This window comes from Manis javanica, chromosome 4 (assembly GCF_040802235.1).
Source record: "Manis javanica isolate MJ-LG chromosome 4, MJ_LKY, whole genome shotgun sequence".
Classification (NCBI taxonomy): Eukaryota; Metazoa; Chordata; class Mammalia; order Pholidota; family Manidae; genus Manis; species Manis javanica.
In genome coordinates this window covers 42,747,513-42,770,059 of record NC_133159.1, presented here as the reverse complement: position 1 = coordinate 42,770,059, position 22,547 = coordinate 42,747,513, and the positions used below count along the sequence as shown (strand labels likewise).

The 22,547-nt window shown below is 55.6% G+C and overlaps 1 protein-coding gene across 11 annotated transcripts in view; it reads left to right on the top strand.

Annotated features, from left to right (window-relative positions):
• Positions 1–22,547, top strand: part of LRP8 (LDL receptor related protein 8) — a 75,249-nt gene that overhangs the window by 25,012 nt on the left and 27,690 nt on the right. For 6 of the 11 annotated variants that reach the window (XM_073233951.1, XM_073233952.1, XM_073233954.1 and 3 more), the window contains exons 3-6: positions 10,452–10,574; positions 17,896–18,024; positions 21,085–21,468; positions 22,417–22,539. In XM_073233951.1, coding sequence (XP_073090052.1) covers positions 10,452–10,574; positions 17,896–18,024; positions 21,085–21,468; positions 22,417–22,539 — 759 coding nt within the window. The remainder of the gene's footprint in view (positions 1–10,451; positions 10,575–17,895; positions 18,025–21,084; positions 21,469–22,416; positions 22,540–22,547) is intronic. The other 5 variants (XM_073233957.1, XM_073233958.1, XM_073233959.1 and 2 more) reach the window with 1 other exon arrangement.

Below are 22,547 nucleotides of genomic sequence, written 5' to 3'. Positions count from 1 at the left end.
ATCTCGTCTTTTTCTTTGAAGAGTATCATGGACTAGACAACCTGGGTTCTGTTCCTGCCTTGAGCTATGTGACCTTGGGACAGCCCATTGCCTTTCAAGGGCAATGCATTCTTATCTCATAAAGTGGGTGACAGCCCCCACCTCGTAGGGCTGCTGTGAAGAGTCAGGCAGAGGGACTGGGGTTGGGGTCGCAAACCTGTCACTTAGCACTGCATTCATTCAGGATCCCAGGTCTGCCGGTTTCCGTTGGGCCTTGCTGAGTTTCCGTCCACACGGTCTCCTTGTCCCTCCAATAGTCCTGCAGTTCCTCGTCTCTGAGCTGCTGCTCTCCTGTGGCCCCTGCCTTTAGAGCCCTTCCCCTCTGTCCTCGGGGTACCTACCCTAAGCCATGTGTGTGCTCTGCTGTCCTCAGGAGTGCACCTACTGCCCCCATCCCTGAGGCGGGGAGCCTTTAAGTTGGACCTCAAATAAGGGGTGAGTTTGGCCAGCAGCAGTGGGGCCAGGGAAGCCCACCCTGAGAAATCTTGTTTGATCCAGAAGGAAAAGGTAGATCTGAAAAGCAGATAGAGAAGGCAGATGAAACTCAGCCCTGGCCACACACCTAGAGGGCCTCCGTCTGTCCCTGCCACTCCTGACCTGATGAAGCACCCAAGGCAGGCCCATGAATGGTGCACAGGGAAAACCTGACTCCTTTCTCCACCCACTTCTAGACGAGGAGACTGAGGCATGGGGAGGACAAAGGACTTGTCCAAGGTCACCCCAGAGGTCAGGGGCAGCCTGGAGTAGTGTCCAGGGGCTCCAAGGCCCACACTACTCAGAGGCTCCCCTTGGCCTCCCCAACCAGGCGTAGGTTTGTGGTACTGCCCCAGAGAAGCCCTATGAAGGCCTTTCTCACAGCCAAAGCCCTGGCTTCAGATGTGGCAGGAAAGAGTTTGCACCTCCCTGCAGCCTGTTGCACGGTGGCAGCTGAGCTGTGTGTCTCCATCTCGCTAAGCTGTTAGGATGACTTACAGAGCTGGCTCCCATCTGGCAGAGAGCTCCTGGCCCCCCAGGCCATCAACAGGGAGTCGGGTGCTGTCCAGCAGGGCTGCAGACCTTCACCTTGGCACTAGCCAGGGTGGGCGCAGCCCGGAGAGGCTCACTGTGGGCACTGCCCAGGTCTGGCCTGCAACAAATATGGAGGCAAAATAAGCACCCCATGGGAATCGAGCTTGTTAATGCTCCCCATTGGTACACTGGGCCTGGCAGGCCCTGGGCTGGCGCTCCACTTCTGTCTTACTGGAGGTGGGGGGTGGCTCCAGACACTACCAGCAGCTGATGTTAAGCTGGCATTGCGGGTGGGAGGAGCTTTGCCAGGCGGAGGTGGAAGCAGCGGCTCCTGCCTGGGAGAGCTGCGTAAGGAAAAGCAGCTGGGGGAAAGCTGTGGTTCTCATGAGCGCTGAGAGGACATGGGAAGCGCTGGTAGCCGGGGAAGGGCCAGAGCAGTTAGTAGGGCAGCTTAGTGTTTCTACTAAGAGACTTGGTCATGTTCTAGGAGAGATGGGAACTCTACAGGGCAAGGAAAGATGGCTTTCCACAGTCCTTCAGCATATAAATGGCTATTGGCTCTGGACTTACACCCGCCCCCCCCAACTAGAGCCATAGGGGTGAAGTGGGAGGGCCTGTTGGATGGGACACAGTTTCCTCCCTCTTGTCAGTCTCATTCTCGATCTTGTACACCATGGATCAAATAGAAAGGAACTTAAGTCGTCATGAAGGAAGAGAGAAGGTACAGAGAAGGCAAAGGACATACACAAGGTTGCACAATAGAGACACACAGGCCAAGCCAGAGGTGACAGATAACCCAATGCTAACCCCTTTTCTAGTAAAATAACCTTAACCTCTCTCCAAGTGAAACCCAGCAGCCTCTCTGGCACAGGCCTCAGCAGCTTTGAGTGATTCCCTGACCTTCGAGCCTCCTACTGGGCACTCAGGTGGGCAAAGGCTCCCTGGATGGCCGGTTGGCGGGCTCGAGATTGCAGAGTTCACACCCACTCCTGGGCAAGAAGCCCTGGGCCAGCACATGGGGGTGCCCCAGAGAGGCCACAGGCCCAACCCCAAGAGATGGATCTCCCAGTAACAGGATGCTGCTGCCCATTGGTCACAAGGATGGCCCAGTGGGTTTCCCCTTGGGAAGCACTTCACCTACCAGGCTAACTGATGAAAGTATTTGCATCAGCGCCTGGCTGGAATGGGCTCTGGGGCCTTTTCCTCAGAAGAGAAGGCAGAAGAGCTGCTCTCCCTTCTGTCCAGTGGCTGGCAGCAGAACAGGGCCGGGAGGTGGGGGTCCTTGGAAAGCTCCAAGGCCTGCCCGAGAGAGGCAGAGCTGTGGACCCCCGACCCAGGTGGCCTGGCTGGGATTACACAGGAAGGTCCCCTGGCACGAGGAGGCTGAGTCCCCATTGGAGCCAGCCTGGAGCTCCCTTCCTGATGGAGGCACAGTGTGTGGCTGGAAGCCAGGCAGGGCTCCTGCCTTCTAGAGGCTTCTACTCTGAGGATGCCCTCAGTTTCCCTCTTTCCTTGGGACCCAAAACCCCAGTGCCAAGTGAGAGGACCCAGTCCAGGGTGGGACTGGTCTGAGCCTGGGGGGTGGGCAGGGGAGTGGCCGTCTCCTCTGTTTGCTGCTTGTTCATCTAAGCAGCCCCCCATGTGCATGATGTTTGATCCTTTTGCAGGCGCCAGCCAGAGACCCCTGCTGATCCCACCCACCTCTCCCCCACTCCCATCTTCCCCCCCCGCCCACCAGCTGTCTCTGGCTCAATACCTCCTGCATCCACAAATCACTGCGACAGGAAGGCCCCTTTGTCGTCTGTGCCTTGGAGACGCTCGTCTTGGCTGTGGCAACGGGGAGTCCCACATACCCCCGGCAAGGGCTTGGGCCTCCCTCGGTGGCAGTGGGGTCGGAGTCAGGCAGCATCCAAGAGCAGCTGGGATGTGCTGGGGCCTGGAGGAGGGACTTGGCTGCGGGAAGCCCCAGGTGACCCTGTTGGAGGGTAGCACCATGAACCACAACACACCTGTGTCAGAGAGAGTCAGAGACCCTAAATGCCAGCTGGAGGGAGGGGTCCTAAGGATTTGTTCACATGAGGAAACAGACCCAGAATGGGAAGAGGTGACAGGGCCCGTCGGTGATGTGGGGCTGTGGGTGCTCTCGAGTACCTGCTTGGTTTCAGGCCCTGTGTGAGGTGGTGAGGGCAACATGGAGATGAAGGACACGATGGGGAAGCACTGGTGTGGGTCCAGGTGGACACCCAGACTGAGGATATTGAGGAAAAAGCCCTGGACCAGGGAGAGAGGGCCGTGGTTCAAAGCCTGGCTGGAAAGCCTCATTAAAGTCCTTCTGGGGCTCGTCTCTGCCCTCATCTAGTGGATAGCACACCCCTCTAAGAACTCCCAGCTGAGGGCACTGTGGAGATATGAGGCAAAGTAGGACAGGCAGCTCATGGAGTGACATCTGTGACCTCTGCCACAGCCACAGGACACTGCCTGACCCTGCCACCCCATGCCCCTCCTCCAGCTGGGGAGTCTCGCCTAGCCAAGTGCCGCCACCTCTGGGAAGGCTGCTACTGCCTCCCCTCTGCTCTCCCCTCCCCAGCCCTCCAAACTTCATTTTCACACCTTGTCTTTTTTGTTTTTGTTTTGTCTTATGATCTGGACTGGTTAAAATGTGTAGCTCTTGAGGGCAATGGGTAGGGGAAAGAGGAGGGAACTTGGAACATTGTGAGGGAAACTCTACCCACTTTAAAAGCAAAGATACCCCCACCCCAGTGGTGCCCCCCCACCTCACCCCTCATTCTTCCATCTCCCTTAAACCCTTCACATGCCCACTCCTCCCCCTAGCACCCTCTCCTGCTTCATTTCCTCTTTCTCCCCAGGTGGGATGGGAGGGTGGGGGAGAAAGCGGACTCAGATGTCACCTGCTGATGAATGGTGGTGGTGGCCTGGGCCACAGAACCTGCTGAGCCACACAAAGCTGCGAGCTGGGCCCTGCCTACCATGCTCTGTGGGTGTCTGGACAATGTGGGAACCATTTTCTTTTGGCACCACCAAGAGTCTTGAGTCTGACTGTCAGCGTGTGGACGCTTGGACTCAGAGACACAGCCCCTCTCAGAGGTGGGCTTGGGGCAGCCTGCGGCTCATCGGCATGTGTGATCCACGCAGTGACTGTCCCGGCATCCCGCCATGGGCCCAAGGGAGAGCAGATCAGAGTGGTGCAGTCTAAGAACCTTGGGTCCATGGAGAATTAGAACCTTAAACTTCTGGAGGCTGTTCTGAATGTTGTGTCAGACCCCCAGGATCTTCAAGCACTCTTAGGAAGAGCAACCATGTGGGGGAGGTCTGGGCTTGAGCCCCCTGCCGCTGAACCCCAAGTTGCTGCTGCTGGGCTGTGAGCCCCAGGCTCCGTGGCCCTTCCAGGGTTGTCAGAGGTAGTGGGGAACCAGCTGATGGGGTCCCCCTCACCCCACTTTCAGTAGCACAGTTCTAGTTTTATGTTTTATATGTCAGAGTTTCACTTGGAAAAAGTCTTCCTCTGCTTAAAAATAAAGAATAAAGTTTTTCAGGCCCTGCACTGTGCCACAGTTCCAGCCAGGACCTGCCACAGCCTGTGAGGGTGGCTCGGGCCGGTGGGTGAATGGGCAGGCAGACGGGGCCTCCGGGCGGCAGGGGCAGTTGCCCTGGGCCCTCTCCTCCCCCTCTCACTCCTGCTGTGTTGTTGCTGCAGCCAGAGAACACTCGGGGTCTGTCGTCCTGTTGACTGCGGTGACAGTTTAATAGTAGCTTCCTGGGCTGTCATTTAAATCTGCCTGCCAGGTTAGTAGGCCAGGGGCGGGCTGGCACACCCCCTGCCTCCACCCCGGATCCTCGTTCTGCTGGCAGGGTTGTCTTGGCAATGCCAGGACCTGCCGGGCTCTGCAGAAGGGTAGCTGTGGGGGTGCAGCCCTTTCATCTCTCCAACCCCAGTACAAGTGGCCCAGCTGCCTTAGGGCTGGGCTGCAGGAGCCAGGCCAGCCGGTGCTGCTCCAGGCTTGGGAGAGGAAATGGGAACAGATGAGGCCCTTCTGCGGGCTTCAAGGTAGGGTTTGTAATCATTGCTCTCTCCATCTCTCAGCTGCCCCTAGAGGGAATGGACCTGCCCAGGTGCCTCAGCAACAATATTGAGCTAGAATCCATCTTGCCAGTGAGTCTCTGCTCTGCCTTCAGAGAATATTCCCTGGGGCCCCCCATCAGTCTGTAGAAACCTGAGGCTACCTCTCAGATTTCTCTCATCTCCCTGTCTCATGTGGCCTGGTTTCAATCCCCTCCCTGGCTTTTCTCTGGGCAAGTCCCTGCTCTGAGGGCTAGGGTCCCCCAGTAGAGTCCCCGCAGCTCCACTCGGGGCCAGGGCGCAGGGGCTCTGTGAACACCATTTCCCATTTTTCAAGGCTTGATGGAGCTGAGCAGAGAGAGATCAGGTACCCGCCTCTGCTGGGGGCCACAGGCCTCGCCATCTCTGGGCCTCATGTTCTTATACGTAGGATTTGGGGCTTGCACTACAGCTGTGTTTCCTTGGGCCACTTTTTCTTGGGGAATTAATAGGCATGGCATCCAGAAAAGTTCCTTGGTTAAGCAAATTTGGGAAGTGCTGGAGGAAACAGAGTCAATTTGGTATCTTTACTGTAGGCCTTCTCAGGGCCCTCAGTAAGCCAGTGGGCCTCATGCATCTCCAAGGCAGGAAATAATGTCTTATCCCAAACGTCTAGGGAGACGGCCACCCCTGCTGTCTGTTGCACCCTCTGCCTCTTTCTTGTCTGTCTTACACAGTCTCACCAAATCCTGAAGGAAACCCTGGCAGCTTTGAGCCACGGGTTTTGTCAGCTGCTTAGCAAAGCTGGGTCAGTCCATGGGTGAGCTCGGGGAGAGCCAGGTCCCTGCACTGAGCCTCTGAGGGGCAGCTTGATGCCAGGCAGGGCGAATTGGCCCCTGGTCTAGTGGGACTGTCAGGTCCCCGGCCACTTATCTCCTCCCCAGGCCCAAATTGCCATTCTGCTGGGTCCTCTACGCCCCAGGCCCTGCTATCCCTCTCCCCAGAGTGCCCTTCATTGCTCTCTTCACTCCTGCCCCTTGGCTCACTCCTCTTCCTTGATCATAGTCTCCTCCTCCACGAAGTCTTCCTTGATTCCTGGACCAGGTTAGATGGCACTACCCTGGCTTCCTGGCCACATAGTGGGACCAAAAGTCAGAATACCGAGATTCAGATACAGCCCTTCACAGACACGTGCTATGACTTTGAGAAGCCACTTCTCTCTGGTGCCTGGTTTTCTGGCTTATAGAATGGGAGAGCTGCACAGGGGCCTTCAAGCCCCTGGGCTCTGACATGACAGAGCATTGTGATTGCCAAGAGGAAGCCACACCGAGCTCGCCACCTGGCAGTTCTGACTAATCTTTGTTTTGAAGCCCCCTGTCTGCACTAGGGCTGCTGGATGAGCGTGGGAGGGGAACAGCAGTGTGAAGAATGCATTATTGTCTCAGGGAAGGACGCCTCCAGAGGTGGGGAAGCTGGGAGGTGCTGAGTGATCACAATAATTTCACAAGATCATAGACTCTGGGCATTGAGCAGGGCTTAAGATTCAGTCAGCACCACACTTCCCTTTGCAGACAGGGAGGCAGGCCCAATGTCACACACATAACGGCTAGAGCTGCTGACTTTACATGCCTCAAACTTGCACCTTTATGCCTCTCTGTTTATAAAGCCTGGTGCCTTCCTTACCTCATTTTCTCCTCACAACAACTGAGTGTGTTTGGAGAAGCAGGGATAGTATCCTTGAATACAGATGAACAAAGTGAAGCTCAGAGAAGTTGTGTAACCTGCAAGATGTCACACAGCCCACAAATGGCAGAGCAGAGTTTGACTGACTGTGGACTGTCCGATGCTGTCCGCAGCCTGCATTCTTGTTGTAAATAGCAGTGCCTGCTTCCTTTGTCCTGGGCTTCCCATTCTCTCCTACTCTGCCTGGGGCTTGGCTCCCCCCACCCCACCTCTGGAATCCCAAGTCTTTTGTGGCAGCCCTCCTGTTGCCATGGCACCAGATTATGATGTCGCAGACCTTGGATGACTATGTACTGCTCCTGGGCTGTGGAATACAGGGACTCACAGAGGTGGGCATTGTCCAGGGGGCAGACTGGCATGAAGGAAATAAATCCCTGTAAGCAGGGAGCCACGGCCTCAAGCCCAGCTGGGGAATCACCCTGGGAGCTGGAGCCAAGGCTGCCAGTGCCAGCAGAGCAGGGGTCTGGCATGGCTTGCCCCGACAGCCTTGAAAGACCACTCAGCCCTCATCTCTTGGCAGGGCTGATGTAGACTCTTGATGAGGGGCTTTGGGGCTCATGACGCTGAATGAGCGGACACTGGGATGCTCACTGGGGTCCACTGGGAGAGCCTTTAGCCTTTAGTCTTGGTGGCAGTGCTGCCTAGGAAAGCCACCAGCCCCACTTGCCCCAAGGAGACAGGACTTTGCCCAAGGCCTTCCAGAGAGGAGGTGGCCATGCCAACATTCAGTCTCAGCACTGACTCCAAATCCTTCCCTGTGGTTACACTTCAGACAGGGGCCCACTAAGGTGGTTTAGATGAATCCCCAACCCGATAGTGACCAAGCTGCCTCAGTTTCCCCACGGCAGTCCGTTGGAAGAGCATAAGTTGTCATCAGCCCAGGTTCATTTTGCTGCACGTTTCTGGGCACATTCCAGGGGACCCTTCATGCAGGTGCCTCCAGGCTAAATGGCTGATCTGCCCCATTGCCTTGTCCTGTGGCCCTGGGGCCAGAGAGACATTTCCCTGGTCATACTGCATTTGCCTCTCTGGGATCCTCGATCATATCCTGTTAATGCTGAGGTAGCTGTGGGCCTTAGTGGAAAGAGTCCAAGTTTTGGCAGCTGACACATGAAATTAAAATTTCTCTTCTTGCCGTCTCCCACACTGATTCTCTGAGCCTCTGTTTTCTCTTCTGTAACATGGGATTAATAATGAGTTTTCACTGGGATCCTGGGAAAAAGGTCCAGACCAGACCCAGGGTGGAAAATGCCCAAACTGGCCCTGACAGTGAACTCAGTTCCTTAACCCCCACTGTGGGACATCCAGCCCTGAGGCTGCCCAGCAGGGCCCTGTGGTGCCTGTGGCTGTTCTGGCCTCTTTGCCCGGCACCTCACAGGGCTTGGCACACCGTGAGGAGCCCAGCTCCTTCCCGGGCTCTCAGAATGTCAGGAAGAAAAGGGTCTTTGGAGAGTGTGTAGCTGGCCTGTGCCCAGTGACAGAACCCCTCTAACACCTTCTTCGTCAAGCCTCCCTTGGTCTTCAGAGGTCCGCCCGGTCACGCACTCAACTGAGCTCCTGGGGACCGGCCATGCTGATTTCTCTTCTGTGTGCTTGGTGCAGAGCCTGGCGCAGATGCAAGCTCACTGACTGTAGAACTGAAGCTTCCTTGGGTTCTTCCAAAGAACCTCCTTTGGAGCTTTTCTTACACATCTGATATTGCTGAACATTTCATTTGGAGAGCCATGGTGGGGAAGAGGGGTGTCTGACTGTGAGATCAAATTGCGGCCCTGCTTCCACCCAGATGCAAACTCAGGTATGGAACTTAGCACCCAGGGTCTGGATTTCCTATGTGTCAAGTGGGGACCTAATGGGCCATTTGTCATGGGATTTCCTGGTGATATACCTTTCACCGAGCCTGGCACACAGAACGCACTCTGAGAATGTTAGAAAAGGAAAAAGAAAATGCTAGGATATACGTTTCTTTTTTGGATGCTGAGCTTCTTGTGGGATACTCTGGTGCTCATGTTAGGAACTGCCCCAGGTGCTGTGGTTCATAACTGTACTTACTGTCAGATGATTATGGGCAGTGATTTACCAAAAGGTACTGGTATCTATTGCCCACAGTTATCCCTTGGTGCAGGGCTTGGGGAAGGCTGCTCCGGGGCCTGTGCTGGGAGGCAGGAGAGCTGGTAGTGATCCCTGCTTTGCTGTGTTTCCTGGGCCAACCCCTTTCCTACTCTGGGTTTTAGGTCCCCCATCTGTAGGTGGACTCCCGATTCCTCTGGTTTCTTTAACCCTGCACAGACAGAGGTATTCTTCTAAGGAAAGTGAGAAGAAAACTCATCTTTGAACATGGATGTACTTGCAAGGTTTCCATTGAAAGGCAGAATTTCGGAATGGATTCAGGTGCCTGTCCCCAGGTCCTTGCTAAGTGGCTTAGGGCAGGGGGAGCAGTTACATGGCCCCAGAGGCAGCCAGAGGGTCTGTGGGAGGATGTGTCCTCCAAGGCTGGCCACTGGGAAGGAGCTTCCCAGAGAGCAGGTGAGCCTCAGCCCTGGAGGTGTGGGCACAGGGGCTGGGCACCTACATCGCCCTTTGGTTCAGTGCCCCGACTGTGACCTGCCCTAAGTTGGGTCCTGTGCCGAATCTGACACTGGAGGCACGTCAGGCCAATGCGGGGCCAGGGAGGAATGCAAACTGTGTTGGTCCCTGCGATCTTGCCCCAGTTTTGCTACCAGCTGTGAGATCTCAGCCAGCTACCTACGTACGACCCCTGAGGGCACAGAATACACATTTCCTTTGTTTCTAAGACTCAGACCATAAAAAAACGACTGCTGCCGACCCCATCTGCTGTGTGCTGGGATCTCTGCTGCCCATGCTTCAGACAGTGTAACTTGATACTCCTCAGAGCCTTTTGTTTTCTTCTCCCCATTATATAGATAAGAAAACAAGCTCAGAGGCTAAGTACTATTCCCAAAGGCACCCAGACAGAGAGAGGCAGCGCCAGTATTCAGGCAGCGCCGGGATTCAAACTCACCCCTCAGAGGCCTGTGTTCCAGGCTGTAAGCACCTTGGGTGGCAGAGACTGATTTGGGTGTCTCCCCCAGTAGATGCTCTTCCCACCATTCTGAACAGAACATGTCTTGCCACAGAGTAATTGTTTGCTGTTAAGGATCTGTATCTCCAGATCCCTGGTGCTGGCAGAAAGGGTCTGGGCTTCTCTCTGGGTGCAGGGAGCAGGACAGCCCGGTAAAAGGACTGAGCACCGGAGGAAGGGGCTGAGGCACTTGCTGTCAGTGATCAGGGAAGGCTTCATAGAGGCGGTGGCAGGGGAACAGGCATTCCGTTGGTGGGTGGGTCCTATCTGTCTTGTTGGACCTGATTGAGTTCCTGAACTTGGAGGGCAAGGCCAGGTGTCGCCAGTGTCCACCTGGTGCTCAGTGTGTTGAATGAGTGAGTGTTTCTCTCCTGTCCTCTTGGTCGGCAGGGCCCCCTCTGGCCTAGTGGGGCTGTGGGAGGTCCTGCGGTCCTGCTTCCAGACTGCATCCCAGCCACCCCGTAGCCCCGGTGGGGAAACCTCAGTGCCCACAGGGCTCCTCACGCTGCTCTCCTTGCCCTGCAGCCAAGAGGACCTGTTCGGACAGCGACTTCACCTGTGACAACGGCCACTGCATCCCTGAGCGATGGCAGTGTGACGGCGAGGAGGAGTGCCCGGATGGCTCAGACGAGTCCCAGGCCGCCTGCAGTGAGTCCTGCCCCCGGGCCTTAGCTTCTCCATCAGGTCCTCCTTGTTGGGAGGGTGGAAGGTGCCAGTGAGGCAGTCTGCGGAACACAGCCCTAGACCCACATTGCGCCACGCCCTTGGGGGCTTTGAACCAGCCAGGGCTTTCCTGTCACTGGTTTCTGGAGACCCATTCTGGGGCTTTCTTCACAGGCCTCTTGCAAGTTTGAGCCTGCTCCTGCAGGACCAGGGGCTAGAAGCAGCCCTTCTCCCCAGGGGCAGCCACAGTACATCCTCCAGGCCTCCCCCACTATTTTCCTGAGGACTCTGATCATAATTCTAACTCTACTGATGACAGCTGGTGCCTGTCCGGTGTTTCCCATGTGCCTGGTGAGGTGCCCTGCTCTCTGTATGCATTAATTCATCTCATCCTCACAGCAGCCTTAGGAGGCAGGTACTGACACTTTCTGATTTTTGCAAAGGAGGCCACTGAGGCTCAGAGAGGTTGAGTGACTTGCCCAAGTCCACCCAGCCAGGACTTTCAGGCCCCAGCTCTTTCCTCTGCTCTGTGGAATAAGCGCAGGAGCCTCAGCCTCCTTGGCAGGCTGGGGGCAGCAGAGGCAGCCCGCAGTGAGGCAAGGGCCAGAGCCAAGCCCCGGGCCCGCCTCCCACGCTCAGGGCTTTGTCTCTCCCTGATTTCTTGTCCAGGCCCTAATCCTCAAAGCAAATTTACACCCACAGGTCATTCCGTGACATTTGTTAAATTAAAAAGGAGATGAGAAGGGGGCGGGGCAGGACCCGGTGCTCCAAGGCAGAGCTTCTCCAAGTAAGATGGAGACAAAAGGTTGGCAGGGAGCTCGTGGAGGACGGTGGGGCTGGGCGTCACAGTCCCCGGTCCTTGTTAGGAGCCATGGTGGCCCGAGTTGCTGCGGCAGGGACAGTGGAGGCCAGTGTCCCATCCCAGGCTGTGGCTGCTGATAACTGGGTTTCCTTGTCTCGTAGCAACAGAGCTACCAGTCTCTTGTGAAAGAGAGAGAGCGCGAGCGAATGAGCAAGGGCAGCCCCACCCAAGTCAGGGGGACCCCCGCATTTCCTGGCACAGCTGCCCCAGCCCCCCAGCCAGCCACAGGCCCTGTCCTTTCCTCGCCCCACCAGGTAGCCAACCTGTCCCAGGGGTGCCTGGGCAGGAGGGCAGCCCAGTGCTTTGTCCTGAGCTTCAGAAGGAACAAAGCCTGACCACGCCCACCTGTGACTCATCCTCAGGGCGCCCTTGGAGAGTGCACATCCCTGTTTGGAGAGAAGGAAACCAAGGCTCAGACAGGATAGCCCCCCCAGCCCGTGGCTGCCCAGCCAACAAGGGGCAGAGCTGTGTGCTTCCCGGAGCGGGTTTGGGGAGGGCAGCTGCAGCCCCGGGCTTTGCCCCCACTGCCGTCAGCTGGCTGGCCCCTCTCTGGCAGTGTTCTGAATTTGGGGGCAAGGGGAGGGGTGGGGAGCCTCATCACTGTTAGTGTTGGGGTCTGTCCTACTGCCTGAGCTGTGCTCCCCTTGCTCCCCACCTCCCCGTCTTTGTATCCATGCCCCTTTACCCCTGCCTTCTGCCCCCCTCCAGGCCCTGCCCCCGCTGCTGTCTTGAGCTGCCTCCCCTTGCCTGCCTGCTCCTTCTCTTCCTCCCTCCCTCTGGGCTGTGCAGGGACCCTCCAACCTTACCCCTCCTGCCTCCCAGGACTGCTTTGTACCCAGCTGTACGGCACTGTTACTTGACCGTTGAATAACTGGAGGCCCAGAGAAATTGAGGGCCTTGCTTCTAAGACACACAAGTTGTTCATGGCTGGTTTGCCTACTGTGGCAAAGACGGGCTCCTCAGGCTCTCTGAGGCTCAACGGAGTGCCCCGTAGGGGCAGCAGCCAAGGCCACACCCTGGGAGTAGGGAGGCCCAGCTCTCTGTGCTCTTCCAGCGATTCACTGTGAGGTGTGGCATACTTTTCTGCCCCTGTCTGGGCCCCACTTTCCAATATTCCTGGATTCCAAAGACCATGATTCTAAGATTCCTGGACTCTTAGCATTCTGAGACCCTCTTTCTCCCTTGCCTGTGCCCAGCTGAGGCATGAGGCCCAGGACCCCACTTCCTATGCAGAGTTAACATTCACCATAGGCAAAGCTGGTGCCTGTCTGGTGTTTCCCGTGTGCCTGTGAGGTGCTCTGCTCTCTGTATGCATTAATTCATCTCATCCCCACAGCAGCCTTAGGAGGCAGGTGGGAGGACTGCCTGGAGGAGGTTGGCCAGAGTGAGGCCTCAAGGGTCAGGCAGAATTTGGGGCAGCAGGACCTGGTGGCAGGCTTGCTCACAGCTTTTTGACCGAGTGGGCACCCTGTAGCCAAACTGCTGCCCATTTCTTTGGTATTGCCATAGCAACTTCCACAGCCTTCCAGGTTCCTGGGGACTGTGCCAGCTTCCAGGATAGAGCCTCCTTCCCACCCTCAAGAAAGATTATAGGCAATAGCAAGTGTAGAGAGTTTGGTGTCTGACATACTTGGATTTAGGTCCTGTACCCTGGGAGGTGTCAGACAAGGTGCCCAATCTCTCTGAGCCTCAGTTTATTCATCTGTAAAATGGGGGTAATGGTATCTGCCTGACAGAGGTTGTGAGGATCAAATGGAAAAAAATGCATGCAAAGTGTCAGTGCTGGAGTAAATGGCAGTGTTGTTATCACTACATTTTGATTCCAGGTCTTCTCCCCCATATACACCAATTTAAAATCTTAGAACAGAAGAGTGTGAGGGGGGTTTGGACTAAGAGGAAAAGATCTAAGGAGCAGGCTCCTGTTTTTGTGTTCCCTGCTGTGCTGTCTGCCCCCAGCTGGCCAGGGTTTCTCCCAGGTCTGTTTCCTTCTGGTTCTGAGTTTTGCGCCTATCAAATACAGCCAGGAGTCACAGTAGGAAAGCCTGGGACATTTGCCTAATGAAAGTAACATTTCAGCTCTAATTATAGCTCCCTTGATTGGGGATGATTCTGACCCACCTTCAGGCATCTGTATGGGGGTGGGAAGGTTGGTTCAAGGTGAATGAGTGAAAGTAGGGTTTTATTCATGCGTCTCAGAACCTGTCCACCTGAAAGAGTGACCTCACTGGTTATCCAAGGGCACCTTCCTCTTACAGATCAGAATGTGGAGGCCCGGAGATTTTCTGAGATCACCCAGCGAGTTAGAGCCTGGCCCAACTAGAAGTGCTTTGCCTGACCTGATGTGAAGAAGCTTGTTGTAACTGCCCCCTTCTTCCCTGTGGGACAGTCCCATGTCATGCTTCCCAGGGTAGCAGCTGGACAGAGTTCCCACCACCTGAGTCTCTGGTCGCTTGGAGCTGGCAGTGCCCATTTGGAGGTTGTCTGTCCCGGAGCCTCACATGACCCAGTACTGCTGGTGTGTTTGCTCAGGAAGCATCAACCACTTTGAGTCTCTTATTCAGCAGATGTTTCCCTTTCTATTACCTTGAACTTGTGAATTGCAGACAGTACCGGTGGATTTGGGTTTCTGGGGCAGGGTTCTCTGGGAATTTGTAAGTGCCTGTGGCCACTCCAGATGCAGTTTCAGGCTCTTTTTGACTTTGGAAGGTTCCTGATGTCTGGGAGACAGTGGGTTTCTTCCCTCCTCCCTCTCAGAACTTGGGGATCCTTGACAGCAGGCCACAGGCATGCATCAGGGCATCTGTCTCAGAGAGAGAGGCATTCCGGGGTGGCAGCCGCATCGCAGCGGGCAGCAAGGGCTCTGATACTGTGTATTCAGCAGGGCTGAGGCCAGGCCCTCCCACCTGTTTGTATTTGCATTTCCTGAAATAAAACAAAGGCAACTATTTTCTGAACTTCAAGCTTCTTCCAGGCTCTAAGTGTAGAGATTTTCATATTTCTTCATTTAAACCATCCACCAACTCTAGGAGATTGATTATATAACCCCATTTTCAGGGGTGCAGAGAGGTTAAGTGACTTGCTGAAGGATCTTTGTGTTAGCAAATGGGATTTGGACCCAGGTCTGTCTGTTCCAAAGCTCCTGCTCCTTTTTCTGCATTATGCTGCTGGCAGGCCTTTGCTTTGAGTTATCCTGAGAGTGGACATCAGGTGGCCATCTTGTAGACCCTGCTGAGCAAAGGCCCAGTGAGCCCCTTTCCTCCAGTGACCCCTCTCCAGCCCAGAGATGCCAGGGAGACCGGCAGGCCTATTTTTCTCATGTATAATGGTTAAATGCAATAAGTTAAACAGTGCTTGGAATTAAGAGAGATGTGGAATGGAAGTCCAGCTCTTCCCCTTAGCACAAGACTTTGAGCAAACAACCTACCCTCTCTGGGCTTTGCTCTCATCTATAAAATAGAGGTAATACTACTACCCAACTCATAAGGAGATACTGCATACCAACAATACCCAGACTTCCCAGGGCTAGGCAGTAGAGGCCTGAGCCAGGAGCCCAGAGAGTAAGGTTCCCACCCTGTCTCTGGGGAAGAGCTGCATCACAAGAGAGCTGGTGAGGGTCCAGGGCAGACAGGCGGCTGGAACACCCAGTATCCAGTAGCCTCAGCAGGCCTCTTCCTCTCTCTGCTTCGTTCTCCTGTCACCCCACCGATGCTCCTCAGGATGACCTCTTGTGCCCTGGCACTCCAAGACGGTGCCTTGGCTCTTTGAGGGTTGGAGGACTGGTGTCAAGCCCTGCTAAATCCTCAAGAGCTTGTAATTAGAGCTGTCTATTTAGGGATGGAAAATGTCTTATTAATTATAAAGAAAGGAAGCAGACGAATTGTTTAATCATTGTCCTTGCTGAAAGGTTATGCAATTACCTGTATAAATATTCATTAAAAGTTCAAGCAGCTGCCTGCTGCACTGGGGTATGCAGAACCAGGCTGCTGGAGGTGGTGTGGACAGTCAAGGGTCATTTCAGTCACCTGGGCTTTTAGGCAGAGCGTTTGGGGCTGCTGCTGGGCCACTTACCTACCCATAGGAGCATGCGGGTTTTAACAGAAAGGGCAGGGTTTGCTCAGAGGAATCTGGATCCAGTTACTTGGTCTCTGTGAGCCTCAGTTTCATCATCTGTAAAATGGAGTTTACCTGCAGGACTGCCATCCTCCACTCCAGGGTCACTGCCGACATGATGATCATTGTGACTGGAACCCCTGGAGTTTACATCATACCCTGCTGGGCCTGTTTACCTGGTAGGGTGATGATGTGGGTGAAATGAGAAAATACTAAATCCTCAGCGTGGAGCTGCCTGACACACTGCAGGTGCTCAGTAAATGTGGCTTCCTTCCAAGTCCCCTGGGAGGTTGTGTTGCCTGAGGCCTGGCCATATGCAGAATGGTCATATGTCCCTTGTCCCTCCATCCCATTGCCCTCTCAGGGGCTTGGAAATACACAGAACACTTCTATCACTTTTATGGGAATGAATCAAAGAAATGAAATATCCTATATCCTGTAGTCTTGCAGAATGATGACCCAGTGGTTCTCAAAGGGAATCATCAAGGATCAAGGGAGTCACTAAAATGCAGACTCCTGGGCTTTGCCATTGAAGACTGGACTCAGTCTAGTATGAACTGGGGCCCAGGAACCTGAACTTCTCACAGTGCTCATACCCCTTCCTATAGTCAGGGTCTAGGAAGCGCCAGCCAGCTTCTGTCAGCCCATAGGGGCAGTGCCCATTGAGGCCCACTGTGTGTTCATGGTAGAGGCGCTCTGGAGGGGCTCCCCTCCTGCTTCCCAGGCCCCCTTCACCAACATGCACTATAGCCCTGAGGTGGCCTTTGTAAAAGATCTTTGAATGTCAGTGTTTCTTGCAGCGTTCTACCGAACTGTTATTTGTAAAGGGGATTTTCTGTAAAATGAATCCTGAGTCCTGTATCCCCAATGAATCGCCTTATAGTTCATGAAATGTATTTGTACAGATAACTCTGGAGTCTGCAGTTGAGGGTCTAAGGTTCTCCTCTTCCATGGGGTCCTTGATTCAACACCTGGCCCCCATACCATCTTGTCTGCCCTTTTTCCATCCCTCATGGCCTCCCACCCTGGCTCTGGAAGTAGGGAAAGGGAACCTACTCTGAGATCATAGAGCAAATGAACCTGTGTGCCCATTCCCTGGCGCAGCTGACTGAATCCTCTCTATTCCTTACCAGCTGTGTGGCTAGAATCCAGCCCTTACCACCATGTCTGGTACACAAGTTTTCACTAGATGCTGAGTAAATAAACAAGTCATCTCTTATACATGGAAAATAATAGTAGGTAGCATTAATGAGCAGTGGGCTGGGCAGTCTCAGTACCTTACAGACATTAACTCAGTCATTAGAACAGTCCTATGAGATCCTCACTTCTTTGTCGCAGAGATAAGGATTGTTGACTGAGGTCACAGAGCCAGTGAGTGACCAATCTAGAATTTGAATCCAGGCAGCCAGGCTCCAGAGCCTATGCCCTTGACCTGCACACTGGAGGCCATGACCTAATCCTTACCTGCTGGCTCATTGTGAAAATTAAATGCAAATATCTAGCATTACGTCCAGTATATCCTAAAGACCATGAGTCTGGGCCTCCTGTTCACTCTGGAAGGCAGTGGGGGCCCAGCCACGGAGGTCTGAGGTGCATCTGCCACGGCTGTGTCTGTCACGTGGGTCGTCCTGGGAAGCTCAGGAAGAGAGCCGTCTTCAGCCCTGGTCGGGGTTCTCGTTCTTTCTTCCAAATTGAGAATCAGCCCTAGGGGTTCAGGCCCTGATTGAGTCAGCCTCTGATTGCTGCTGCAGTAATTAGAGCTGTGTGCTCCCGCTGGGCCCTGCCACACCGTGGCTGCTCTCAACGGTGGGCTCAGCACCATTGCTGGGGTAGAGAGAAGGTCATGGGAGCTCCTGGGGCCTTGATGAGCCCTCCAGACCTACAGGTTCAGGTCATGGAGCTGCTGATCTGGAAGGAACACCAAGATCCAACTGGGTCATATCTTACCCAAGGGCCTACAGCTGGGAAATGGCAGAGGAAGTGTGTAGGGCATGCAGCTGCACATTGCTGGAGCTTAAAGGTGAGGCTTGAAGGGGTGGGAGGTGGGCCTAGTGAGGCAGGCAGCGGTTGGCTGGATCAAGGAGGGGCCTGAGTCCCAGGGACCAGGGCACTATGAAAGGGTGTCAGGCAGGGCAGTGGCAGTCAGATGTAGGATTCGGAAAGCCTTAGTGACAGACAGGGCTTCCTTTCAGGCGAAGAAACCGAGACCCAGGGCAGGAGACTCTGATGGGTTCCCAGGGGGTTGGGCCAGGTGGCTGGAGCTGGATGGCAGGACTGGTTGGCACCATGCTCTGTCCCTTTGGCTAACCTCTGCATGGGTGTCTGTCTCCACAGCCAAGCAGGTGTGTCCTGCAGAGAAGCTGAGCTGTGGACCCACCAGCCACAAGTGTGTGCCTGCCTCGTGGCGCTGTGACGGGGAGAAGGACTGTGAGAGCGGAGTGGACGAAGCCGGCTGTGTCACCTGTGAGTCGGGTCAGGCCCCATGGTCTGCCAGGCATGGCCAGGCAGCCTCAGGGAGCAGTGGCCGCTGCTGGTGGAGGCCTGGTCTCAAAGACTTGGTGGATGGAGAGGAAAGGGTGATTGTCAGACACTAGTGATGGCCAGGCACTCTGGGGACATTTCGTTCTTTCATCCTCATGACCACCTCATGAGTAGCCATTGTCACCCCCATTTTATGGGGGAGGAAACTGAGGCTCAGACAAGCGAGGAAAAGTGCCCAGGCCTGAGTAATGGAACTGAGATTCAAATTCACATCTGGATGGCCAAGCCCGTTAGTGTATACCATGCCTGACATCTGCTCATCCATTCCATAAGTCTGTACTGATCTCCAAACAAAGGTAGGAGAACCAGCGCAGGGGGCCAGGACCAGGGCACTGGCAGTGTCAGTGGGGAGGGGACAGATTCCTGAGGTGTGAAGGACAACTATTGCTGAAATCTCAAGATTTGAGCACAGATACCACAGGGTGGGGAAGTCATTCCCAGCAGCCTCGGCAGGGACAGATGGAAGTGGTCACTGGGACAGTTCCACATCACTGAGCTTCAAACACAGGATTATCTCCTTCCCAGGGAGGGCCAGCAGGGCCTGGGCCAGAGGGGCTGTGCTCGTTTCAATTCACTGGGCACCTACTGTGTGCCAGGCCTGGAGCCAGGCTCAGGAAGGGACAACGAGGTGAATCCTACACACTCTTCCCTCTGGGAGCTCACGATTAATACGGAGACAGACTGGCTACCAATAACTAGGCTGTGAGGCTAAGAGAAATATGAGTAGTCACTTGGGGGCTCTTACCAGGCACTTGCCCACCACTACCTCCCCGGTCCATTCCTTCCACCAGGCTGTGTACTTGCATCTTATCCATCTTCCCTGGCCCAGGGGAAATATCATCTCTTTGGGAGGCTTCTGAGTCACAGCACCCTGGATTCTAAGTCTGGAGTTCTGATGTATCTGAAGCAGGAAGCATCTGGGTATGGGGGGAGATCCTGGCTGGGGCTAGCGATTTCAAAGCCTTGCTGATGGCACTGGCTTGTTTCTTCAGTCATGATAATTTTGCAGGGCCTCAGTGGCCAATGAGCATCCTCTTCCTTCCTTACCCCGCCCTCCCCGCACTCCCCACCCCACCCCTGTAATCAGCAGTTTCCACAGCCTGAGGGGCCATCAGCCCCTATTGCACGGGGTGGGAGTATCTCTAACTAGGGCGTGTTGTGGCAGGAGCATTACTCCTTTACTGTAGGATGTTAGAGGGTCTTGGTTGGGCTTCTGTGCTGTAGCTTCCAACCACCTGGGTGGTAGAAAAAGAATTCTCCCTTCTCTTACCCCTCAGAGCTTCTCCCAAGTGTGAGCAGTAGGAGTGGAGTCTCTGGGTGTCCGCCTGAGATTCTTCAAGTTGCTGTCAGTTTCAAAACCTCAGGGAGAACTCAGGAACAAGAAACACTTCCTCCCAGAACTCCAAACCTGGTGTCCCCTGGACATGTACAAGCGGAGTCTGGGCAGGGAGAGGGGAGCTAATCCAGGCATCTATGAGATGTGGAGGAGCAGACATTACAGGGTAGTTAGTGTGTGCTTTTCCCTCCAGTGCCCCAACATCCCGAAAGGCCCGAAGGAGAAAAAAATGCAACTGTCAGGAACTTGATAGAGCTGTCAGCAACACATGATGAGATGTCTACATTGTGAGACTGAAGACAACATTCTATTTTACATTCACTAACAATGAAAACTGGTAATTTTCCATCAGAAAATAAAACAGACACTTGGCGCCCCCACATGGACAGATATGGTGCTGCGGCCACCACCATGTTATCCGTGGCCACAGCCGCTGCACACACCCTTCCTGGGCGCCCCCAGGCCTGTTCTCCGCCTCTGTGTAAGGAATGAAGAAGGAAAGGAGATGAGAAGGTCCCTGCTGTGAAAGCAGATTATACTCCAGGAGGGGAGGAGAAACCAGAAAGCTGAGAGGCATCAGAGTAGGAAGGAAGAAACCCAAACCTGAGTTCTGTTTCCTCATCACCATGGACTGACTGTGTGACCCAGGCAAGCTGCCCCTCTCTCTGGCCCTCAGTTTCCCCATGTGTAAGCTGGTGGTCAAGAAGGCCACCAGAGAGGGGAAGCCCAGGGCCCCAGGCAGAAGCAGTGACTCTGCCCTTAAAAACGACTGCACTTCCTTCAATTACTCCTCACAGCTGGGCTGGTCTAGCCACCATCTACTGCACAGCCACCTGCTCCAGGGAGCTCTGTGCCAGGGCCTCAGGACAAAGCTGGGTCTGCCTGGGAGCCTCTCCCCATGCAGTTTATGGTCTCTGGGCAGATGGAGGAGGGCACGAGACCCAGACACTTGAGGGTGCTGTGAAGGGCACCCAAAAGGAGAGAAGAGGGCGGGAGCAGCAGGGGAGCAAGAAGTGTGTTATGCAAGAGGTGGAATTTGGACCCTTGAAGGATGGGAACTTGTCGTTGTGAAATACAGAAACAGTGGTGGGTAAGAGGTGGGCACCCAGCAGATGGAACGCTTGGGCAGAGGCCTGGAGGTGAGAGCAGGTGCAAACAGTCCAGTGTGGTTGAGGCCAGGGTGTGTGCTGCCGTGAGGTCATGGGGCATAGAAGTGAGGCTCCATGCCAGTGGCCTTGGACACCAGGCCAGGGCACGTAGATGGGACGGGGCAGGCAGACGGGGCCGGGGAGGGACCTGAGCTGTGCTGTAAAGAAACAGCCCCTGGACCTAGTTTCCTGGTAGGATCAGTGTCATGGTACATATCATTTCCTAGCAACGTCCCGAAGCTGACTTCAAGACAGGCCGCGCTCTGCCGCTTTAGACTCACCTAGTCCCACCATAATGCCGCAGAATAGCAATTCTCACCCCCGTTGGGGCCGGGGAGGTTTGGGGAGGCCCCGCATGACCCGGGCAGGACCCGTACTGGAAGCCCCCTTCGCCGTTTGGCTCCCCCGCAGGGCTCATTCTTGCCGGTAGGTGAGGGTCTGCGGCCCCGGGCTCCAGGGACGGGGTTCGGCGGGCCGACGGCTCTCTGTCCCGCGCAGTGTGCGCCCCGAACGAGTTCCAGTGCAGCAACCGCTCTTGCCTGGCCGCCGTGTTCGTGTGCGACGGCGACGACGACTGCGGCGACGGCAGCGACGAGCGCGGCTGTGCTGACCCGGCCTGCGGGCCCCGCGAGTTCCGTTGCGGCGGCGACGGCGGCGCCTGCATCCCCGAGCGCTGGGTCTGCGACCGCCAGTTCGACTGCGAGGACCGCTCGGACGAGGCAGCCGAGCTCTGCGGCCGCGCAGGCCTGGGGGCCACGTCCGCGCCCGCCGCCTGCGCCGCCGCCGCCCAGTTCGCCTGCCGCAGCGGCGAGTGCGTGCACCTGGGCTGGCGCTGCGACGGCGACCGCGACTGCAAGGACAAGTCGGACGAGGCCGACTGCCGTAAGCCCCCGCCCTCCACGTCGCGCAGCCCTGCGCACCAAGCTCAGGCGCCGCGGGTGCGCGCCGTCCCCAGCGCAGGCTTCCTCTCCTCGCTTCCTCTGCGGGCCTTCGCCTGTTTTACTGGGGAGAGGAGCCCGAGCTGGGGAGGAAAAGCCAAGTGGCCTGTTTGAGGTCACGTAGCTACTAAGCTGTGGCGCTCAGGTTTAATTCCAGAGGACAAGGGTCTTCACTGCCTCCTGTGCCCTTGGTGATGCCCTCCCTGTCATACCCCCACCCCTGCCTTTTTGTCCCAGACATTCACCCACTGCTCCCAGGGCCCCAGACGTTGGTACACTCAGGCACTTGCCCCAGCCTCTGTCCCTGCTGGGCCTGCGCATCCCTACAGGCCTCGTGGATGCTTCCCAGTCCCAGCTGGGCTAAGCTACCACAGTTCCCTGAGCACCCTTCTTGTCCGCACACCCCACACTGTGATGTCCTCCTATGTCTGTTCCTCTGCCCTCCTCTGCCCAAGAGCTCCTGGAGGATGGGGAGGCGCTTAGTAGTCTCTGCATAGCACCCTGCACATGGGTGCCCAGGAAGGATTTGCCAAAGGGGTGAAGTCATTAAGTTAATGAGCACCAAGACTCAAAAGAAGGCATGTCTGCTCTGGAGGGGTGGCCCTGGGGAGAAGACGGTGGTTGGGAACACAGGAGACCTGAGTTTTAGTCCTGGTTCTGCCAGCCAGAGTGCCGTGTATGACCCTGGGTAAGGCCTTCCTCCTCTCTGAGCTTCAGTCTTCCCGTCTGTACACTGGAAGTGCCTTGGCCCGGTGTCCTCTGAGGACTCCCAAGCTCAGCCACTGGTTCTGTTCTTGCTGGGGTGGATATGGGGTAGGGTGGGGGTAAGGGGAGAAGACTTGGCCCAATATCACATTGGCCCTGACACTCTCCCCTTGTACTCTCCTGGCAGCGCTGGGCACCTGCCGTGGGGACGAGTTCCAGTGTGGGGATGGGACTTGTGTCCCTGCAATCAAGCGCTGCAACCAGGAACAGGACTGTCCAGATGGGAGTGATGAAGCTGGCTGCCTGCAGGGTGCGTGG